The sequence below is a fragment of the Temnothorax nylanderi genome, unplaced genomic scaffold (genome assembly GCF_030848795.1).
Source record: "Temnothorax nylanderi isolate EJ_2023f unplaced genomic scaffold, tnyl_v1.0 TNYL_tig0039_pilon, whole genome shotgun sequence".
Classification (NCBI taxonomy): Eukaryota; Metazoa; Arthropoda; class Insecta; order Hymenoptera; family Formicidae; genus Temnothorax; species Temnothorax nylanderi.
This window is the reverse complement of record NW_027249101.1, coordinates 270,970-291,858: the sequence shown is the minus strand read 5'-3', so window position 1 is coordinate 291,858 and position 20,889 is coordinate 270,970. Positions and strand designations below refer to the sequence as shown.

At 38.2% G+C, this 20,889-nt stretch overlaps 4 protein-coding genes across 7 annotated transcripts; 1 reads left to right on the top strand and 3 right to left on the bottom strand.

The window, feature by feature from the left end:
- Caf1-55 (chromatin assembly factor 1 p55 subunit) lies at positions 1–4,433 on the bottom strand. 2 transcript variants are annotated; one of them, XM_071704108.1, is made up of 5 exons: positions 4,278–4,433; positions 2,009–2,507; positions 1,643–1,900; positions 1,019–1,346; positions 1–778 (listed from the first exon to the last, which is right to left on the bottom strand). In XM_071704108.1, the coding sequence occupies exons 1-5, from the start codon at positions 4,297–4,299 to the stop codon at positions 599–601; spliced, it is 1,287 nt and encodes a 428-aa protein (XP_071560209.1). In that variant the 5' UTR covers positions 4,300–4,433; the 3' UTR covers positions 1–598. The 2 variants fall into 2 exon arrangements, with proteins under 2 accessions (XP_071560209.1, XP_071560208.1); XM_071704107.1 differs by having other exon boundaries at positions 2,009–2,561; positions 4,278–4,431.
- A 1,312-nt stretch (positions 4,434–5,745) lies between these two features.
- LOC139771371 (iron-sulfur cluster transfer protein NUBPL-like) lies at positions 5,746–7,740 on the bottom strand. 2 transcript variants are annotated; one of them, XM_071704097.1, is made up of 5 exons: positions 7,312–7,740; positions 7,109–7,193; positions 6,515–6,846; positions 6,066–6,439; positions 5,746–5,926 (listed from the first exon to the last, which is right to left on the bottom strand). In XM_071704097.1, the coding sequence occupies exons 1-5, from the start codon at positions 7,338–7,340 to the stop codon at positions 5,757–5,759; spliced, it is 990 nt and encodes a 329-aa protein (XP_071560198.1). In that variant the 5' UTR covers positions 7,341–7,740; the 3' UTR covers positions 5,746–5,756. The 2 variants fall into 2 exon arrangements, with proteins under 2 accessions (XP_071560198.1, XP_071560199.1); XM_071704098.1 differs by having other exon boundaries at positions 7,267–7,738.
- A 76-nt stretch (positions 7,741–7,816) lies between these two features.
- On the top strand, positions 7,817–15,892 carry LOC139771370 (uncharacterized). Of its 2 annotated transcripts, none has more exons than XM_071704095.1 (7): positions 7,817–7,955; positions 8,172–8,242; positions 8,355–8,693; positions 9,212–9,951; positions 10,047–10,190; positions 10,431–12,454; positions 13,060–15,892. In XM_071704095.1, the coding sequence occupies exons 2-7, from the start codon at positions 8,211–8,213 to the stop codon at positions 13,282–13,284; spliced, it is 3,504 nt and encodes a 1,167-aa protein (XP_071560196.1). In that variant the 5' UTR covers positions 7,817–7,955; positions 8,172–8,210; the 3' UTR covers positions 13,285–15,892. The 2 variants fall into 2 exon arrangements, with proteins under 2 accessions (XP_071560196.1, XP_071560197.1); XM_071704096.1 differs by having other exon boundaries at positions 7,860–8,058.
- Positions 13,963–20,118, bottom strand: LOC139771334 (uncharacterized). Its single transcript, XM_071704035.1, has 10 exons — positions 19,928–20,118; positions 19,447–19,650; positions 19,025–19,255; positions 18,692–18,928; positions 17,994–18,486; positions 16,479–16,699; positions 15,878–16,081; positions 15,393–15,686; positions 15,057–15,293; positions 13,963–14,853 (listed from the first exon to the last, which is right to left on the bottom strand). Exons 1-10 carry the CDS (start codon positions 19,946–19,948, stop codon positions 14,659–14,661), a joined length of 2,337 nt encoding a protein of 778 aa, XP_071560136.1. The 5' UTR covers positions 19,949–20,118; the 3' UTR covers positions 13,963–14,658.
- Positions 20,119–20,889: the final 771 nt, after the last annotated feature.

The following is a 20,889-nucleotide window of genomic DNA, read 5'->3' as shown; positions in this document are numbered from 1 at the left end:
TCGAGTTTACATCATTTCTTTATTCACGCTTAAAACGAAGTAGAAAAAGTACTTGGCATCCCCTAGTCTTATTTGAGCTCTCTTCCGCTGTGACAGAGAAATAGTATTTTCGTACGAAGATGGCTCATAACTGGTGTAACTAGCAGTTATTATTACAACTATTTAGCCAGCTAATTAATTTTATTCATTGTTAACATAGCCAATTTGTCACCGTAAAACAATAATACTCGCCATTTTTATTCTTTCGAAATATTTGAAATTATTCTTAATTTCTTTCAAAATTTCGAAAAAATAGAAACGCGTTTAGTCAAATCCAATAAAATAGCATGCATTTATCTCCACGATGCATTCGCCGAACTTTTGAAAATATGAACTTTTGAAATAATGAAGTCTTTCGTTTTTTTCTATTTACATTTCTCCTATAATTTAATTGGATTAGTAATCAAAAGCAAGAATTATTGTTCGTTGGTGAGAGGGAATGTCTTCAAGCTCATTACACCGAGATGTTCAACAACATGGCGCAACTAGGGCTGCGCTTATAATCCTCAGTCGGGGAGCATCGATAGCTCAAAACAATGTGATGATATTATATTTCGCGTTATGAGCCGCCAGTTTCAATCTCGCTTCCGGGTGTCTCGGGTTCCTCGTCGTTATAAATATTCTCCGCCATTTGCCATACTTGCATTATGTTATCCTCCGACACTGAACAGATGACCCACGGTTCGTTCGGGTTCCATGAAAAATCGCTGATCTTCGCGGTATGACCTCCATGTATAAACTGTAAAAATATTTAGAAGATTATTTAGGAAACTTTAATTCCGAATAATAATACATAGATTCTTAATACATAGATTTCTTAAAACTTAAAAATTTACAGAGAATCGAATAATATTGTACATTGGAAGAAACAAAATAAATAAATAACTAGAAAGAACAGTTACGAAATTTTTTTCAAGAGATTCTTTTGATTATTTATTAATTTTGTTATTCGCGAAATAAGTTTTATTAGCGTAATTACCAGAAGTTCGGGTGGCCCATCTTCGGCATCCTCGCTGGACTGTTCCTCGCCGATCTTGCTAAGATCCCAGACATGTAGCCGTCTGTCTGTACCACTACTTGCCAATATCGTTTCGTTATGTGGCGACCATTGAACCTGGAAGATCTCATCCTTGTGTGATTCAAATGAATGCAACTTTAACTTAAGATTTCGCAGATCCCAAAGCGCTACAGTCTTATCCGCACTGCCAGTGGCTAATATAAATTCAGAATATGGGTTGAAACTCAGACAATTTACTTCAGCGGTGTGAGCATCAACAGTATGACTCGGTTTGCTAGTATTGTTGCATCTGCAAATATAAAAAATTTAACGATATAACATACTTCAATGCGTTTCGCAATACGCTACATTAAACAATTGTAATCTTAGTGACATTAATATCAATTATATTGACAAAATGCTGGTTTTATAAATTAACAGAGAATATTGCTCTCTCAATTTTTTATTACAAACTAAGTTTATGAATATTTTTGTCTTAAGCTTAAATCTGTACTCTCAAATAGCTCTTAAAATAAATATAATCTACCTAGAAATTTTATTAATTAAAAGTTTATTGATTGTATTATTAACAAAGACAACAATTACCTGGTGTCCCAGATCATAAGTTTTTGATCGTCAGCAACCGAACCAAATAATGATTCATGTAGCAGATGCCAAGCGACGTCTTCGACCACGGCTGTGTGCCCTGTAAAGATAGTTTTCGCATCGATAACACGATTTTCCTTCGGTGTGGCATTAATATCCCACAAACAAATTGTGTGATCATCAGACGCGCTAAGTAAATATCCATTGAGATTCGGATTCCATGAAAGTCCGTAGCCTTCCTTTTGATGTCCTCGCAATCTGCAATAACATTTAGATAAATACAATAAATACAATAACAGTTATACTGATATAAGTATGATCTGCTCCGTCTATTTATATCTGTTTAACATATCATCGCCCAAGTACCTCAAATCCGGATGGCATTCCCCATTGGGATCCGGCTTACTGGGATGTTTGGTATAATCAAATACCAGTACATCACTGGAGGGGGTCTTTGTCGCGATCACGCATGGATTTTGCGGCATGAATCGCGCTCTATTGACTTCACCCTCGTGGTTAATCTTGATCTCGATCTCGATCTTTCCACTCACAGAACCGAATCCCCCGAATTCACCCTTTTCATTGTCGTAATGAGAAGCATCGAATTGCGCGTCCTCATTCGGCAGCTGAACGCTAGCGATGAGCAAATGATTTTGTTCGTCGGAGGTGTGAGTGCCCAGAATTAACCTATGGATTGAATAATCCTTTCCCTCCGGTCTAGTGACATCAGGCAGCCATTGAGCGGTTAAAGACGGCCACTCCAAAGCATGTGTCATCACGAGATCGTAGAGGAATGGTGTATTCTTCTTCCATATTTTGTACTCCTCATTGATAATACGTTCTTCTACGGCGTCGTCAAAGCCCTCTGAACAAACAGCGGCGCTTAAATTTTCATTCCTCTCGCATGACATTGCTACATCTTACAAAATACACGAATAAAAAAAATATGAGATAATATAAATTCAATTATTAGACGTGACATGTTATAAATCATTTAATATACATATATATAAACAATCGATGAGACACGACGGACGAAAAAAAATATCAAATGGATTAGAAGGTGGAAATGTAATACCGGTAAAAATGACGAGTTTCTCAGAAGTTTTCAAACGTGAAAGGCACACGATTGATCTTTTCGACCGGTTGCATAGTTTTTAAGAAATAGGATTTTGCATATGATTATAAAAACTTGTGTACCAATTAGGATAACAGTCTATAACAATCACCTGTTGTATACATATATCGGTCGAACCCTTTTAATATCACCTGTTATAGTTGTTACATCAATATAATTTGACTCGTCCTCTTCGATTCTATTTGATTCAGCTTCTTTGTCTTTCTAGTCTTATTTGACTCAGCTATTTCGATCTTATTCAACTCAGCTCTTTCAATTGTATTCGATTCAACTTTTCTGATCTCAATTGATGCAGAGGCTCAGTTCCCTCGACAATGTCCAACTCGACTATTTCGATCCTATTCGACTTAGCTCTTGCGATTGTGTTCGGTTCAACTTTTCTGATCTCAATTGATATAGGTTTCTTGTGTATGTAGAATCGTTCGCAACAGAACGCCATTCCAAATTTAGGTCTTGATTCACATTTGGGTGATTATTAATATTCGTAAGAGTATTTGCGTGTGCGAAGGATCGGGTGAGAACTAAGCGGCAGAGATAAGTAATGTCAGATAAACAAACTTTAAGGTTGCTCGTAAGAAATGTCTAATCACACACGCAAATATAAACAAGCATCGCTAAGTCCCGCTACACAATCGACTATAGACGTTCAAAATCATTGTTCCTAAAGACTGTGCAACCAAGCGAAGATCATGTATTCCACAAATCTATCTTTACAAAAGGAGAACCATGCTCTCTCGCCATTTGTACCGTAATTCATTACTATTGTACACCCTTTGGTGTGTTTAAATTTTAATTATCACTAATCGTGCATACTTCAAAATTAAAATAAGATATACATTTATTCATACAAATATTGAAGTTTCAATATTTAATTTAATTACGAGTACTTCGCGGCAAAATCAAAGGAATAGTCGTTATTATCAACGAGATCCATCTTCAATTTAACGTGTCAGCCGGAATTTTCTCGACACTCGTAGACGCATGCATTCAAACGACCGGTCCGGTCCGCGAGAAACGATCTCTACGTATTCATTGGGTCTGTTTTCTATTGCTGGAACTGGCTGCACTAGTTTATCTTTTTCCTTCCAATGTAGAGTAAAAAAGATAAACTCTGAATCCATTGTTTAGGGATGCCGTTAAATTGTTATACATATATATACGTATATCTATATATACATCTGTACTATGGTGGCAAATTATAACCGCACGTCGCGTCGCGTATCGTGCTCGACGGACCGGTTCCGGAGACGCGGGATTTATCGAAACACGAGCGGGCTATTTCTCGTCGTTCGAATTTTTTTATTTTTCCCCACGCTTCCGACCGCGCGACGGTGCAGAGGAAAGGAGACCGTGCTGTGTATACCCGGTGGAAAGGCGGCAGCGTGTCGGTTTGTCGGAGCGTCCTTCCGAGATCGCCGACCGAAACGTTTGTTTGTTTTCGTGAAAAAGTGAGGCGAGCACGGTCGAAACTGTCGTCGAAAATACGTGTATCCTTACCGCCATCCTTGTCTGCCATCATTTATGCTTCGTAAATTCGTTAATTCGAGAGATAACTGAGGGACAGAGCACTGTCCGCCGATCCGGCCCGCCAAAATTGAGGAAACAGCAGAGTGCCGACCGTGCCGACACCAACGGGACGCTCAAGTCCGATCGCAGCGACGGCAAGCCCCGTTCGCAATGCAGCGACATGGGAATAAATGGCGGCACGATCGATTTCTATTCTCGCGATTAAAGGCACACGTGGTTCACGCTGGGCGCTCCGACATTCGTTTTTCGGTGTGTTTAATGTCCATTAATCGATTTAATTTACTTTTTTATCTTTTTCTAATTCTATAATGTCAATTTCTATCAATGCAGATTTACTTTAATCTCGATTTAATTTACTTTTTATCTTTGTCTAGTTCTAAATCGCTCCGAGATCTCGAACGGAAAAAGAATTGACCAATCACATTTAAACAATTCAGCCAATTGACCAATGCGGTTGGTTAATGACTCTTCCTCCGTGAGATCTCGGAATAATTTCTAGCATCGTGGACACAAGGCTTAATTAAACAAAGATAAAAAGCAAGTTAAACCGAGATTAAAGTTAATCTGCATTGATAAAAATGGATATAAATAGGTCACGCGATCAAAATTGATGCTAGATAGCGAGAAACATATAAAAAAAATATATAACGTCGAATTTTATTCATCAAACCTACAGCGTCGAATATAGTTTATATACTTATATTGTTCATCATATCATTTGTAAATAAATATTACGCAGGATTAAATGAGTATATTAAAAAATTAGAATTCTAAAAAGTACTGCCAAAATGTTTCTTACATTGCTCACTTTGTTCTGATAATTTTTAAATACATTTAAGTTAACGTAAAAAAAAAACGCTTTAGGGTACTATTTCATTTATCGTACAAGATTTTCAAGCGTGTGATTGGCTGCAAAATAGAGAAGTTCTTGAGTCTTTAGAAAATAAACTTATTATTTTGTAGCCAATGACTATGCTTGAAAAATTTGTACGACAAATAAAATATAGTATCCTTAAAAAACTCACTTACGGACTGCAGATGCAGCGGGAATGGACAATAAATTTGTTCGTTGTAGATACACCGCATTATATCTTCTGCACTTAAAATAAAATAGGTATTTAATTAGACGTTGGAGAGAAAAGGAAAAAAATACAAAAAATTTAGCTGCAAAGAACATTTAAAACTAAAAGAAAAAATTGACACTACATATATATTCTTATTTAAATATAAATTGTAAAAAGATTATAACTTATTATTTAAAAAGGTCTATTTGTAATTACAGATAAAAAAAATTTATCTGTAATTTTCTCTTTTTTTAAAAGACATATATACATATATCCAAAAGCATGGCGCAGTGTAATACTTTTAGAAAATACTGATGTTAATCTTTAATTATTAATATACCGCAGAAAGATAGAAGAAAATGTTTCTTGAGTCATTCTTGTTTTATCACTCTTTATTTATTTCCTGCTTATTTAAAAATGTAACAACGCGTTCTGCTAATTCCCTATAACTTTCTGCTTGTCTACTCTTTGGTGCCGCCAGGACAATCGGTTTACCACTGTCCGAACTCTCCGCGATGCTTTCGTGCATCGGTACCTTCTGTAAAATATCCACATCTGTAACAAGCCACGAAAAAGACATTAATATATCTTTCATAATATATGAACATTTGTATATTGTTATAATTTAATACCTTCGGTTCAGTTACATCTTATTAATAATTATGAAATAATGTAATTGATAATAGTTTATTACCTAGTTCTTTAGCTAACGAGAGCGTGGCGTTGCCGAAGAGAGGCACCTCCGTCATGCATTTTGGACACGTAACGCTGCTCATATTCTCCACGATACCAGCAACAGGAATGTTCAACTTCTTGAACATATTCGCACCTCTTCTGGTCACCTCTAGCGCGACTTTTTGTGGCGTCGTCACCAGCAACGCGCCGGCAATAAAAAGAGTCTGGATCAGAGAGAGATGCATGTCCCCTGTTCCAGGAGGAGTGTCAATCACGAGATAATCGAGCGGTCCCCATGCCACCTGATTCACTAGCTTGTCCAACGCACTCATCACCATGAGTCCCCTCCAAACTACCGGTGATTTCTCGTCAATTAAAAATCCCATGGACATACTGCGCGTGAAATACAAAATTATAGAGTACAACCCCATTGATCCGTTCATTTGAAAGCGCCTGACAATTAATCACCATTTCACACCATAATTTACAAGAGGTTCCATAAGGTTGTCTCGATTTAGTACAGGTGATTCGTGTATGTTCATCATCAGAGGTACAGAGGGTCCGAAAACGTCAGCGTCCAACAATCCGATGGACTTCTTTGGCTCGATAATTTTTAGGGCAGTTGCCAAATTCACAGCGGTGGTCGATTTTCCGACGCCACCCTTACCAGAGGCGATCAGAAAGATTTGGCTAACGCCCTTTATACGTTTTCGTTTTGGGAGGCCACGTGCCATGACTTCTCTCTGTCTAGCTTCCAGATTTTCTTGCTTAGTCCTGGTCGAGTCCACTGTTGTGCTATGCTGAAATAAGCAAAGAAACAGAAATAACAGGTTAATAAAATCATGAATAATAAAATTTTATATTAAATTATGATTTAAGAATCATTTTTATCAGAGAGGTTTAATGCGAATTTATTAAGCCTCTCTACAAATTGTTATGCTGTATTGTTAAGAAAAGAGTTCAAACGAAAGCTAAACACTTCTGAGGAAAAGTTAAGTGTGAGACTTGAAAGAACGCTTTGTAGGTAGAATTGCGGAAGAATATATATAATTGCGTACTTACTTGTCGTTGCCACAGATACCGAAGGGATTTTAAATACCCGCTGAAACGCGGCCTCGCGATAACGCTCATTTTGCTCGACATGTACCTAACCTCACGGCATTCAAAACAATATAATATATCGTATCGTAAATATAAATTATATATGTTCAAGAAGGTACCGGTATGCAGAGACGCATTAGTAAAAAGTATTTTATCGAAAGTACGTTATCTTTCCATCTTTCTGCTGTGGCATGAATCGTCAATTTGGTAAATTAACTCTCGCCAACGTTGGAGTTGGAGGCGTAGAAAGCGAGCTACGCGATCGGCGAAACCGGCGAAACGTTGACCGTCATTCCGACATCACTTTTTCAACTCTCTGCCGCCAAATTAATCTCCACTTCGCCTCCGCCAGTTACACCTGCGCTTATAGTGGCTTATACAGCTAAAACAGTCATGCACACATACATGCGCGCATCGCCGTCTCTTGATCGTCAACCTAACCTAACCTACACCAATGCTTCTCCGTTTGTTATTTCTACGAAAATATTTTGTGGCGAACAACGAGAGCTTTTGCGTAAGGCATCGCTTTTCGTCACGATCTTTTTGACTCTTTCACTTTCGCGAAGGAAAACATTCGGCGAAGATAAATTATTTTCATTTAAATTGTTAGGTCAGGTTAGGGTTACGTCGCGCACTTCGCGACGAGCTGCGCTTATTTATGCTTTCGGTGCGCTGGGGAAAGAAAAAAATGGCGGCCACTTAGTCAACTTTCTGCCGAGCGCGAGCAATTACGTCGCGATTTCCTCCGATCGCATCGTATACACTGTACAGTCGATTTTTTCCCCATCCAGCTCGATGATGACGAAACGTACGTTTGTCCGCGATCGCTTTCCGTACCCCGTCCAAGCGTAATTAGCCGACAGGCCGGACAGGCGGTCGCGGTCGAGAATCGGAGCGATCTCCGATGAGAGGTTAAGATAGGGATTGATCGTCAAGTTTTTGCGAAATTAAAGCCCCCGCGAAGCTAAATTCCTCCTGCCCCCCACGATTAGGATGACTCTTAACAGCGTGATGAATTGTGCAGGTGAAGGACGTTACATTTGACCGCCAGGGAGGACGGAATATGGGCCTAAAGGCAGCCGTTCAGGCTCTGAAGTAAGATTCGATTAATTATGAATGTGTCGTCAATCGCGGGTCGATTATAAATACGTAAATCCGTCTCTTGGCTTTGCCGTCCCGTTAACATGCATGAAATACATTTTGACAGGAAAGCGGAACCGTTAAAGGACAAAGTCCAAAGCTGCAAAGACCTGCTTAACGACAACGATGCCTGGGTATGTCAGCAACAGCTGCAAAAGATATATCAGCAGGTCCTCATACTGGATCTGGAGTACGCCCTGGACAAGAAGGTCGAGCAGGAGCTGTGGAGTCTTGGATTTAAGAATTATATAGTGACTCTGCAGTCGCAGGCCAAGGACAGGAAGAATCCCAAGCGTGGCGAGTCCCAGGCATTGCTCAGTTGGTGCCTAGAAGCGGCCAGTGGTTTCTACCTGACCTTGCTGCAGGAAATCTGTACTGTATTTGATTTAGATCTACCGTTTAGAAGGTACATGTCTTTTGCACTTGTTTGTTTTATTTACTTACTCTGGAGGGCCATGCTTGTGCTTTTTTAACTTGTGTATTGAAATATGGGATTCTGGATTATCCTTTATCATATCCTCTACTCAGAATCATCAATTTACCTCGTATAAACCGAGAAATAGATAGGATTCTACCTGGTACTTATCAATTACAAATTACAAATTAATTGCTTTCACATAAAGTCTTGCATCACTCCTTAAACTTTATTTATTATAGTTGTTATTGTTTGGAAATTATTATCTTTTAAGAGAAACGACAATACTGCTTTTTATTTATGCTCTGTTATCTCGAGATTAAATTCATATTTTGCAGACTCTTTGTTTTTATTGGAATAGAATATTTTCCCAAAGTTCATAGTATTATATGTGGGATGGCAACTAGCCATCCTTTTGCACAAGTATTTTGAACAAATTTTAATAAATTTAGATCTATTGTATGTATCGAGATTATATACTATCAGGAGGATGTGATCAATTTTTGCAGGAAAGGTTATGTGTACGGATGTACGTCACCATGGAAGGCCGTTGAGAAATTATCTCCACCGCACAAATCTTCTTGTTTTTATGCCTGCCAATATTGCCTTGTACATTTGGGCGATATCGCACGGTACCGAAATGAGAGCAAACAAGCTGAGATGTTTTACAGACACGCTGTCTCGCTATCACCATCCAGCGGGCAGCCGTATAATCAATTGGCGCTTCTAGAAGCTTCCCGTGGTGATAAATTGGGCACCGTGTTTCACTACGCACGTTCGGTAGCCGTGAAACATCCTTTTCCAGTCGCTACAGCAAATCTCGCCACGACTCTGTCCTCCGCTTTGAACGACAAATCTTTCAATATCGACGGCAAGACCAAATTGAATTCTCAGGAGTACATCGCTGTTTTTCTGAAGCTGCACGGAATAATCCACATTCTTGGCGATTTGAAGCTGGCCTGCTCGTACAGCAAGCAATTGACGGAAACGCTGACCGCGTTGGTAGCCACTGAAAGTTTTAGTTCGTGGATGCTCGTACAGATGTTGGTGATTAATCTATACGCTCTGCAACACACAGCCGGGATTGGCACCGACAGTACGGAATTGCTCAAGAACAAGCAAATGGTCAACGATAAAAAGCTTGCCCGTGACTGTATACTGGACCTAATTGCAGGCACTTTGTCTGCCTTGCTGCTACCTGTGTACACGATAAAGAACTCTATCATTGAGTACTTTGCGTTGCCTTCTAGTAAGTACCTATATTATTGTAATAATTTTAAAAAATTACGTTTTTGACCGATAAAACAGATTGGAGTAACAGATAACATTATCTTTTCCCTATAGTAAAACTGTGCCTTGATTGGATCAACATAAAACCTATGGTTTTGGAAGAAGTTGCTTTTACATCGAGATTACAGATCTGGCCCAGTCTTTGCGTGCTTTTGAATGCCTTGCAGAATTGTGTGGTGGATTTTAAATATGATGAATGTAAGTAACTGGATTGCATTTAAGATTATTAGGCAGTTATTTGTAAAATAATTTATTCACATATTACATATTTTAATCAATAAAAATTAATTTAAAAATTAAGAAAATATATGTGGAATATAATAATTTGTGTTAATAAATTTGCAATCTAAAGATTATATTTGTGAATACGTGAGATGTATATTAAAATATCGCAAAGTGAAATTTGATATATTTATAATATAATGCTATATGAAACAGATGTTGCAGTACCACTGCCAGAAGATCGTGACCTTCAAGGTTTTTTACCGTTAGAGAAGAGTTTCGAAAATCTCAGATTCACGAATACAGCGCTGGAGGGTGATGTCGCAACATTAAACAAGTTACGGGCGGTACGAATTCTGCATCTGGGCCATTGCTTCGCTCAGTATCGAATCAATGGATCGACGCCAATCTCGATTGCGACGGAGGAGAAGACGGGCGATAACAAATTCACGTCTATGAGCAACGGCGCCGGTCCCAGCAACGAGTTGATGAAAGAACTCGAGGAACTTAGCTTGAACAAGGATAAGCAGCTCGATACTTCGATGAGCCCGGTATTATCCGAAGCAGCTAGCAGCAAAAGCTCTGTGGAAACTGATATCGATATTTTTGCGGATAAGAAGATTTTTCAAGGTATTCTTAAGCCGCAAGGTTCCTTAGAACGAAACCGAGACTCCTTAGTGAGTACCACAGAGACGAGCAGTAGCGAGGCAAGTTCTCTTCCGTGCGCGAGGAAACCACGACAGAACATAGCAATGCAGGCGATCATGCGTCGTGCGGAGAACGAGCAAAAGCAGGTGACGTTTAAGAACGTGTCACCTGTGATCGTCGAGGAAGAAAATGACAGAAAGGCGAAAGTAGTGACCGTTCCGCCGACTACTTCTGTTGCAAATAAACCGACACCAATCTCAGAGATGCCGAAAGCTAACGAAGCTGCCAATACAAATAACATCCTCGTTAACGTTCAGAACCGGCTATCTGCGATGCCACTCGCTCCGGCCGCCGGTCAGAACCAATCCGCATCGATTCAGAGCCAGCAGAGATCCGCTAAGTTGCCGCCCAGCATTCCCATGCCCGCTCAAGTAAATCAATTGGCAGCCAAAGAGCAACAAACTCAGCAAGTTGCTCAGCAAATACTCCCGCAAATCCACACTGGAATGACAGCGCAGTGCGGTCAACAGGCCTCGACATTGGGACCGGTTTGCTACCCGAATCAATCGTTCAACGTGCAGAATCCGCAATTCGCCAAGAATTTCATGGTGAATCGACCGCTACCGGCAAACGCGTCGCGTTATCAAATGCAAGGGCAATTAAACGATAACAGCCAGCCGGTTCCAGCGATGCCGCAGGGCATTAACGGAATACATCATACGATCAATCAGAGCAGACCGTTGCATCAGAGGATGTCGCAGAACGTGTCTCACAATTCCGGGCAGTTGCTGCAGCAGAACATGCGATTGGGATCACCTGCTCAGCAAAATATAATACCGCAAAGTATGAGTTTGCAAGCGAATAATATGGGACTGCAACCAGGTATGGGTATGGAGCAACAGAACCATTCGATGGGGCTGCAACAGCAGCAGAGCATGATACAGAGCAATCCCAGACCGAACGACATGCACAGTCAGTTAAATGTGAACGGTTCGAGTATAGCAAACATGTCGGCGATGATATCGGCGTTGTCGGTGTATGAAAAGGATCCTCAGCAGCAGCCACTAACGACGCTGACAAATTCGCAGAGCCCAACCAACACGACGAATTTCCAACTGAACTTCAATCATTTCAATCAGAATCAAGCTTTCGGACAACCATTGTCGCAGAATCAACCGTCACCGTCGTTCTACAAGAAGAATTCTGACGCAATGGATTTCGCATTCCCGAATCAGGTCAACGTAGCTAAGAGTCAGCCGCAGCAACAGCAACAGCAACCTGCGCCTGCGAATAGTTACATGTTTTGCAATTACGAGCCGACTGAGCATTTTAACTTGTGGAAGGACAGTCGGCCACCTCAACCGCCGATTACCTGGTGGGGTTCGACCAGTAACACGGCGGTCCAGATGAACATGAAGGATTCGACCGTTAACGACAACACGTTCTCGAACTGGAGCGATTCAGCCACTGTCGGAAATACGGCGAGTAGAGTGCCGTTAACACCGGGCAAAAATTATCAGCCGCAACAACAAACCGAACATGGCAGACATCTTGTGGCAGGAAATAATTTTGAGGATTCCAGGTTGTTTGAGGTAAGTCGTTTAGAATGCAGATGTCTACAAATATACGATGAAATTTGTGCAATATATAGAAAAAAACAAATAAACGAGAAATGTTTCTATAAACACACATCAGAAAATTTTTTTAACTAGCTTTGCACTCAAAAAATTTGTTTGTACTTGCAATATGTTAGTTAATAATTAAAAAAAATAGTTATATTAGATCGACATAAGCCTGCAAGTCTGCATAGAAAGACGAAGTTCGAGCTCCATGACGTAGTCAAACTATTGAATTGTAATATTTTTTGTAACTTTTTATAAAAAAAGTTTTTAGATTATCTTGTCTTTCATTTACTTGATTCTTTTTTCAATATGGGTTGAATTATCTTTATACGTGACCTTATAATTTTCGATTAAAGATAAAGGCTATCTCTAACTTTTCATATTTAAATCATGTATTATGCATGATGCAATTAATAACGCCTTCAAAGTCATGATTATTTAAGAATTTTAATTCAATACACGACAATTATAAGGTTTAATTAACGTCGAAGTTAGGTGATTCTTGCTTCGCATATAAAATTTACAAATTCTATAAACACTATCTTGAATAATTAGATGACAATGTTCTTATCTAGATCGAACAGAAGCCGTCCCAAGCAGTGAGCACTGGCAACACTTACTCCTTGTTCAGCGGCAACACATGGAATACCGTTAATACATCAATCAATTCGGGCTCGACCAATCAAGATCAGGTGAAAGCACGGTTCCATCAGCAATCTCTGTGGTCCGGGCCGGGTCCTTCCCCGTTAGAGCGGCTTCTGGAGCAGCAGAAGTCACTACGCGAGGGGGGTACCACTTGAAGGGACGCGCGGAGCATCCGCTGAGGAGGCCAAGCAGAGTGTAATTTCGCGTTCAGCGTATGCCGATTTAAGTAACCATAAGCGTGCGCGGCGGCGAATAATTACCTAACTATTCGACAAGAGATATGCGAAATTCTCAAAAGATATGTAGAGAGGAAACGGATAACTGAGGTTGACCGAGGCGCAGCGTCTTCCTCGAGGCATTATGATATGCACAGGGGTAATATAATATTCGTTATTTTTCAATTGCACATGTGAGATCTGCGAGAGACACGAAATATACAATTTTCGGAGTGGATTTCTGGCAAATTAAACAAAGCAAAGCGAGAGACAAATGTTTGCCGAATGGCGATTCACAACTGCAATTTAATTCATATGGGAATAAATAGAAAAGGAACAAGAAAAAAAAAGTATTAGAGGTGCGAGATGCGGTAGCTCTTAGCGAAACGTTAATTAGTACACAGGAAATAAAGGAAAAAATGTAGACACTAATCACGAGTGACGCGCGCTTGACTTTGTATCATTGATATATTTAGAAGACACACAATAAACACGTCTCGTTTATCGAAATTGATCGAGCGGCGCGCGTCGTCCTGTCTCGGCTTCACAACATCCCCGAATACCGAGACCATATACTTGAAAATCAGACGGACGAACGACAATTATGTTTCAACACACTTGTTTTTAACGTAATAACTTTATTTCGTATATAGAAGTATCACACATTAATAACTTTTCTGTCCATAATATTATATGTAAGTTATATCACATACGTCGTGATTATGATACATACACATCACGAAGTTTTCTTTCGTTTCGTCGCGATAAAGTTCTTGAAATTCTCACGTCAAAACTTCTGATATTAATTTTACTGAAAAAATATATAGGAAGTGTTCCAGGCAAAAAATATGGCAAGTAATACTTTTTTCTCCCTTCCTATTCTTTTTTAAACACAGAACTGCCTAACTGCGATTATAACGAAATGTTAAACTAAAATCGTTTGATGAAAAATTGTCGCATTATCTGTATCTGATTGCATCTGTGTCTGCAATCCGCAATATAAAATCCAGTCCTTTTTCAATCTCTTCTTTAGTTTATCAATTAGGCAGTACTGAGAGATGTAAGTCTATTAAAACGAGTCTAAAAACATACTCTTATTTCAATGAACACTTAAACTACTTAAATTACATCCGACAGTTATAAAATCATAGGCATTACCAGTAATATAATGAGTAATTAAAATTTGTGTTTATGTTGAATTAAGAAATAAGCTTCAATTGTTTGTACAGGAATATCACACTTTACAGAAAAATCAATCGATCAAATAATCATCGTTTTTTTTTGCATAAGAAAAAATAAATTATATAGTTTCTTTTAATTATCCACTATGTCGTCAGGAGCATGCATTGGATTATTTTGCGGGTTGACTGCTCTGTAATCAACTCTACGTTTTATCGTTAGATTACAGTGAAAACAGTTTTTATTGTCAATCAGATGGCGCATATTATTCTCGCGTATGCGCAAACAGTCGTTTGAAAAATTTTGCCTCGGTATTCTGCATGATTTCACCTGTTTGAAAACACAAGTTGTCTTAATATATCGTTATTATTACCTTGTTATAGGCAATAACTTTCAACATTGAACACAGAATGCTGCTTTAAAAATGCCGTTGAAGAGATCTTTATAATTATTTATAAAAACGTGATTCTAATTTTTAAATATTAAAGAAGTGAGCGCTTTATTTATACAAATAATAATGGATAAAATATTACCGGGCCATTGTAAGTAGCATTAAATGTCCCAATTGCTTCAAATGTATATGTGAATTGTTTGCATACAGAGATGCAGTTCACGATTTGCAAGAAACCCATCAGATCACCCATCTGATTTATAGAAATATTCAAGAAAAACAGACCCATCTCTTTGATATGAAAAGCGAAATCGTAATCCCGATTCAAGATATACTCCAGAGTCCATTTCTTTTTTAACACATTATCTATTGCGTTGAACTATAATTACAATTAACCATAAAAAAATTACAATCTTGAAAAGTTTAATTATAATTCCAATCGCATTTGCAAATTTGAAAAAAAAAATACGCGCTATACCTCGTAAAATACATTTTTATGGTGATATCTTAAATGGCCAATCATTCGTCCATGTGGTAGTTCCATTACACAAGTTCCAATACGACACGGATATAATCCTTTTCCTACTCTAGGTGCCAAATTCAGCATAAATTTTTGTTGCTCGTTTCTTGGGGTAATTGGTTTAGCTTGAATCACGGGTTCAGTTTGACAGGCAGTGGAAGGCATGACAATATCTTCGGTTTGAGTAGCCACACAAATTTTATTATGTAGAGTTCTTCTATTGAGCGCGTGATATGGATTCAGCAGCGATAACTAAGAGAAACAATACTTTTATTTAATATTACATTGTCCTAGTTACCCTTTTATCGTTTGAAGGAAAAATGAGAAGTAAAAATGAATAGATATACAAATTAAGATTGTCTTGTATTATCCTTGTATTGTTTTCGTCTCTCATTATTATCTCGTATTATTATCGCTGTATTAACTGGAAATAAACACCATACCTTTATGTCCTGCAATTTGGCTGAGATTTGTTCCACTGCCAAATTTCTTGTTCCCATAAAGAGAGATTTACATATAGGACAGACCTGCAGCTGTACTCTGCACGGATTACAAATGTGGTGGCCATTTACGCATTGGACTTTTACACCCTGTGTTGCTTCTAAGCACACGGGACATTGGAGCAATTCCTCCAGTGCATCGCACCACTGAAGCAATCGGAATTATGGAATGATCATTCGGTATACAATGATTAGACATATAATTATTAAATATGCGGCCAATGTTGCAAAAGTATAATTCGAGGTTAATATAAAAAATTCGAGGCTAATATAAATAACGTAATCGTAATAAAATTATCGGCAATCGGATAAAATCCGCTGATAACGTAAAGACGTAAGGAGCTTTCCAACAAGCGACACAAGTCGACACAGGTATCGTTTTGTCTTTGTTACTCATTGCCAAAAAAGAAAGATAGAACGACGTTTGTGTCGGCTTGTGTCACTTGCTGGAAAGCTCCCGTAATTGACGTTACGGCGCAGACACAAGATTTGCAGAAGAAATCGTGCTAGAACATAAAAATACCGCGGCGTAGCAATACCATACCATAACTCGAATCTCCTCCATCGTGATTGAGCGTATTTCGAGCTCGATACACGAGCACAAGGCGACAGTATTTTGAAGACACAGGCGACCGGTGGGCGGTGACCGGTAGGATGTAGGACTGACAATACACTCGCTACAAAACACAAAACTAACATCTACCGCCTTTTCTGGAATTCCCCGGTTTTTTCGTCTCTCGCCCTCTCGCCACGTTGCCCAGGTTGCTCAGGTTTGCCACGACTGGCCACGACTCCACCACACTCCATTGACAACAAAATTGCTAGACGGCTTTCATGAAAATGATCATCGCTTGGATAGCAATTAGCAACCGAATCTGATTCGTCAGCTTCAATAGGTACGTGCGCACTGATTACATTTCAGTGCACTGACGTCATCGTCCCGACAGAGCAGTATTTCGTAATCCGATCTTATATTTAACAATAAGATCGTCTTAAATATTTCTTAGGCACCGCCTATAATGATGGCTATATTATACCTTATGATTTTTTTTTAGACAAAACGCTGCTGTAATGACTCTGTTGTTTATATTGCATTTAAAATGTTTATGCTCATATTCTATTTATTGTTATTTTTTTACTGCGGGTAAATAAATTAAAATGCTATAACTCAGGGGATGCTGAAGTGGAATATTTACACCGACAAAATTGATATATTTAGAAGAGACACAATAAACACGTCTCGTTTATCGCAATTGGTCGAGCGGCGCGCGTCGTCCTGTCTCAGCTTCACAACATCCCCGAATACCGAGACCGTATACTTGAAAATCAGACGGACGAACGACAATTATGTTTCAACACACTCGATTTTAACGTAATAACTTTATTTCGTATATAGAAGTATCACACATTAATAACTTTTCTGTCCATAATATTATATGTAAGTTATATCACATACGTCGTGATTATGATACATACACATCACGAAGTTTTCTTTCGTCGCGATAAAGTTCTTGAAATTTTCACGTCAAAACCTCTGATATTAATTTTACTGAAAAAATAGGAAGTGTTCCAGGCAAAAAATATGGCAAGTAATACTTTTTTCTCACTTCCTATTCTTTTTTAAACACAGAACTGCCTAACTGCGATTATAACGAAATGTTACACTAAAATCGTTTGATGAAAAATTGTCGCATTATCTGTATCTGATTGCATCTGTGTCTGCAATCCGCAATATAAAATCAGTCCTTTTTCAATCTCTTCTTTATTTTATCAATTAGGCAATACTGAGAGATGTAAGTACTAAAACGAGTCTAAAAACATACTCTTATTTCAATGAACACTTAAACTACTTAAATTACCTCGACAGTTATAAAATCATAGGCATCATCAATAACATAATGAATAATTAAAATTTTGGTTTATGCTGAATTAAGAAATAAGCTTCAATTATTTGTACAGGAATATCACACTTTACAGACAAATCAATCAATAAAATAATCATCATTCTTTTTTTTGGCATAAGAATAAGAAATAATAAATTATATTGTTTCTTTTAATTATTCATCATAATCATCCACATAATCATCATAATCAATCGCATAATTATCCACATAATCATCATAATCAATCGCATAATTATCCACATAATTATCCACATAATCATCATAATCAATCGCATAATTATCCACATAATTATCCACATAATCATCATAATCAATCGCATAATTATCCACATAATTATCCACATAATCATCATAATCAATCGCATAATTATCCACATAATTATCCACATAATCATCATAATCAATCGCATAATTATCCACATAATTATCCACATAATCACCATAATCAATCGCATAATTATCCACCATGTCGTCAGGAGCATGCATTTGATTATTTTGCGCGTTGACTGCTCTGTAATCAACTCTACGTTTTATCGTTAGATTACAGTGAAAACAGTTTTTATTGTCAATCAGATGGCGCATATTATTCTCGCGTATGCGCAAACAGTCGTTTGAAAAATTTTGCCTCGGTATTGTGCATGATTTCACCTGTTTGAAAACACAAGTTGTCTTAATATATCGTTATTATTACCTTGTTATAGGCAATAACATTCAACCTTGAACACAGAATGCCGCTTTAAAAATGCCGTTGAAGAGATCTTTATAATTATTTATAAAAACGTGATTATAATCTAATTTCTAAATATTAAAGTGAGCGCTTTATTTATACAAATAATAATGGATATAATCTTACCGGGCCATTGTAAGTAGCATTAAATGTCCCAATTGCTTCAAATGTATATGTGAATTGTTTGCATACAGAGATGCAGTTCACGATTTGCAAGAAACCCATCAGATCACCCATCTGATTTATAGAAATATTCAAGAAAAACAGGCCCATCTCTTTGATATGAAAAGCGAAATCGTAATCCTGATTCAAGATATACTTCATAGTGCATTTCAATTTTAATACATTATCTTTTGTGTTGAACTGTAATTACAATTAACCATAAAAAAATACAATCTTGAGAAGTTTAATTATAATTCCAATCGCACATTTGCAATTTGAAAAAAATACGTGCTATACCTCATAAAATACATCTTTATGGTGATATCTTAAATGGCCAATTATTCGTCCATGTGGTAGTTCCATTACACAAGTTCCAATACGACACGGATATAATCCTTTTGCTTGAGTCACGGGTTCAGTTTGACAGGCAGTAGAAGACATGACAATATCTTCGGTTTGAGTAGCCACACAAATTTTATTATGTAGAGTTCTTCTATTGAGCGCGTGATATGGATTCAGCAGCGATAACTAAGAGAAACAATACTTTTATTTAATATTACATTGTCCTAGTTACCCTTTTATCGTTTGAAGGAAAAATGAGAAGTAAAAATGAATAGATATACAAATTAAGATTGTCTTGTATTATCCTTGTATTGTTTTCGTCTCTCATTATTATCTCGTATTATTATCGCTGTATTAACTGGAAATAAACACCATACCTTTATGTCCTGCAATTTGGCTGAGATTTGTTCCACTGCCAAATTTCTTGTTCCCATAAAGAGAGATTTACATATAGGACAGACCTGCAGCTGTACTCTGCACGGATTACAAATGTGGTGGCCATTTACGCATTGGACTTTTACACCCTGTGTTGCTTCTAAGCACACGGGACATTGGAGCAATTCCTCCAGTGCATCGCACCACTGAAGCAATCGGAATTATGGAATGATCATTCGGTACAATGATTAGACATATAATTATTAAACATGCGGCCAATGTTGCAAAAGTATAATTCGAGGTTAATATAAAAAATTCGAGGTTAACATAAATAACGTAATCGTAATGAAATTATCAGCAACCGGATAAAATCCGCGGATAACGTAAAGACGTAATTGACGTTACGGCGCAGACACAAGATCTGCAGAAGAAATAAGAAATCGTGCTAGAACACAAAAATACCGCGGCGTAGCAATACCATACCATAACTCGAATCTCCTCCATCGTGATTGAGCGTATTTCGAGCTCGATACACGAGCACAAGGCGACAGTATTTTGAAGACACAGGCGACCGGTGGGCGGTGACCGGTAGGACGTAGGAATGACAATACACTCGCTACAAAACACAAAACTAACATCTACCGCCTTTTCTGGAATTCCCCGGTTTTTTCGTCTCTCGCCCGCCACGTTGCCCAGGGGATCGATCGTATCTTTTCCCCTAGGACGGAACGTGAAATGTGAAAAGTTTATCTCTTTCTATTCAACACCAATAGTTACATGAGAAACTTTTCACTTTTCACGTTTCCGCTCTAGGGAAAAAGTTACATGATCGCTACCCAGGTTGCTCAGGTCATGATGGAAATATAAAGGTGTACTAGGCTGCGGTCCACTTGACGCTACAAATGCTTTGGAGCGTTCTTCTTCTCCTTCTTTCTTCATTGAAAGAAAAGAGAAGAGGAATGCTTCGAAGCATTTGTAACGTCAAGTGGACCGCAGCCTAGTCTCGTGGATGCGCAGTCGTCCTAAATATAATGGCCAATCAGAAATGCCCAGAAATGTTCAAATCCAATATGGCTGCTGTCACAAAGAAGACGAGTAATAAACACGCGTAAGGAAGAGCAAAACATTATTATTATTTGTAGTATTATTATTCTATTAGACTTTAAGTTTAAATAAATATACTTTATTAATGTACGATTAATTGAGTATTCGAATTTCGCGGTTGCATTCCTGGGCATTTCTTATTGGCTCAATGCACGTTGCGTCACTACACGTGATGTCATCATGCGCAATGGTACACCTTTATATTTACATCATGGCTCAGGTGTGCCACGACTCTACACTCCATTGACAACAAAATTGCTAGACGGCTTTCATGAAAATGATCATCGCTTGGATAGTAATTAGCAACCGAATCTGATTCGTCAGCTTCAATAGGTACGTAC

Bases quoted from the DNA above. Each gene is read 5' to 3' on its own strand.
- Caf1-55 (XM_071704107.1), bottom strand. From the start codon at position 4,299: ATGATGGCAGACAAGGATGGCG. The intron at 2,562-4,277 runs GTAAGGATACAC...GTATTTTGTAAG, and splicing joins GATGGCAGACAAGGATGGCG to ATGTAGCAATGTCATGCGAG. The intron at 1,901-2,008 runs GTACTTGGGCGA...ATGTTATTGCAG, and splicing joins GAATGCCATCCGGATTTGAG to ATTGCGAGGACATCAAAAGG.
- LOC139771371 (XM_071704097.1), bottom strand. From the start codon at position 7,340: ATGCCACAGCAGAAAGATGGAAAGATAAC. The intron at 7,194-7,311 runs GTACTTTCGATA...CCGTGAGGTTAG, and splicing joins CAGAAAGATGGAAAGATAAC to GTACATGTCGAGCAAAATGA. The intron at 6,847-7,108 runs GTAAGTACGCAA...TGCTTATTTCAG, and splicing joins GGTATCTGTGGCAACGACAA to CATAGCACAACAGTGGACTC.
- LOC139771370 (XM_071704095.1), top strand. From the start codon at position 8,211: ATGGGCCTAAAGGCAGCCGTTCAGGCTCTGAA. The intron at 9,952-10,046 runs GTAAGTACCTAT...TTTTCCCTATAG, and splicing joins GTACTTTGCGTTGCCTTCTA to TAAAACTGTGCCTTGATTGG. The intron at 12,455-13,059 runs GTAAGTCGTTTA...GTTCTTATCTAG, and splicing joins AGGATTCCAGGTTGTTTGAG to ATCGAACAGAAGCCGTCCCA.
- LOC139771334 (XM_071704035.1), bottom strand. From the start codon at position 19,948: ATGGAGGAGATTCGAGTTATG. The intron at 18,929-19,024 runs GTATAGCACGTA...TTGTAATTACAG, and splicing joins ATAAAGATGTATTTTATGAG to TTCAACACAAAAGATAATGT. The intron at 15,687-15,877 runs GTATGGTGTTTA...TGTTTCTCTTAG, and splicing joins CCAAATTGCAGGACATAAAG to TTATCGCTGCTGAATCCATA.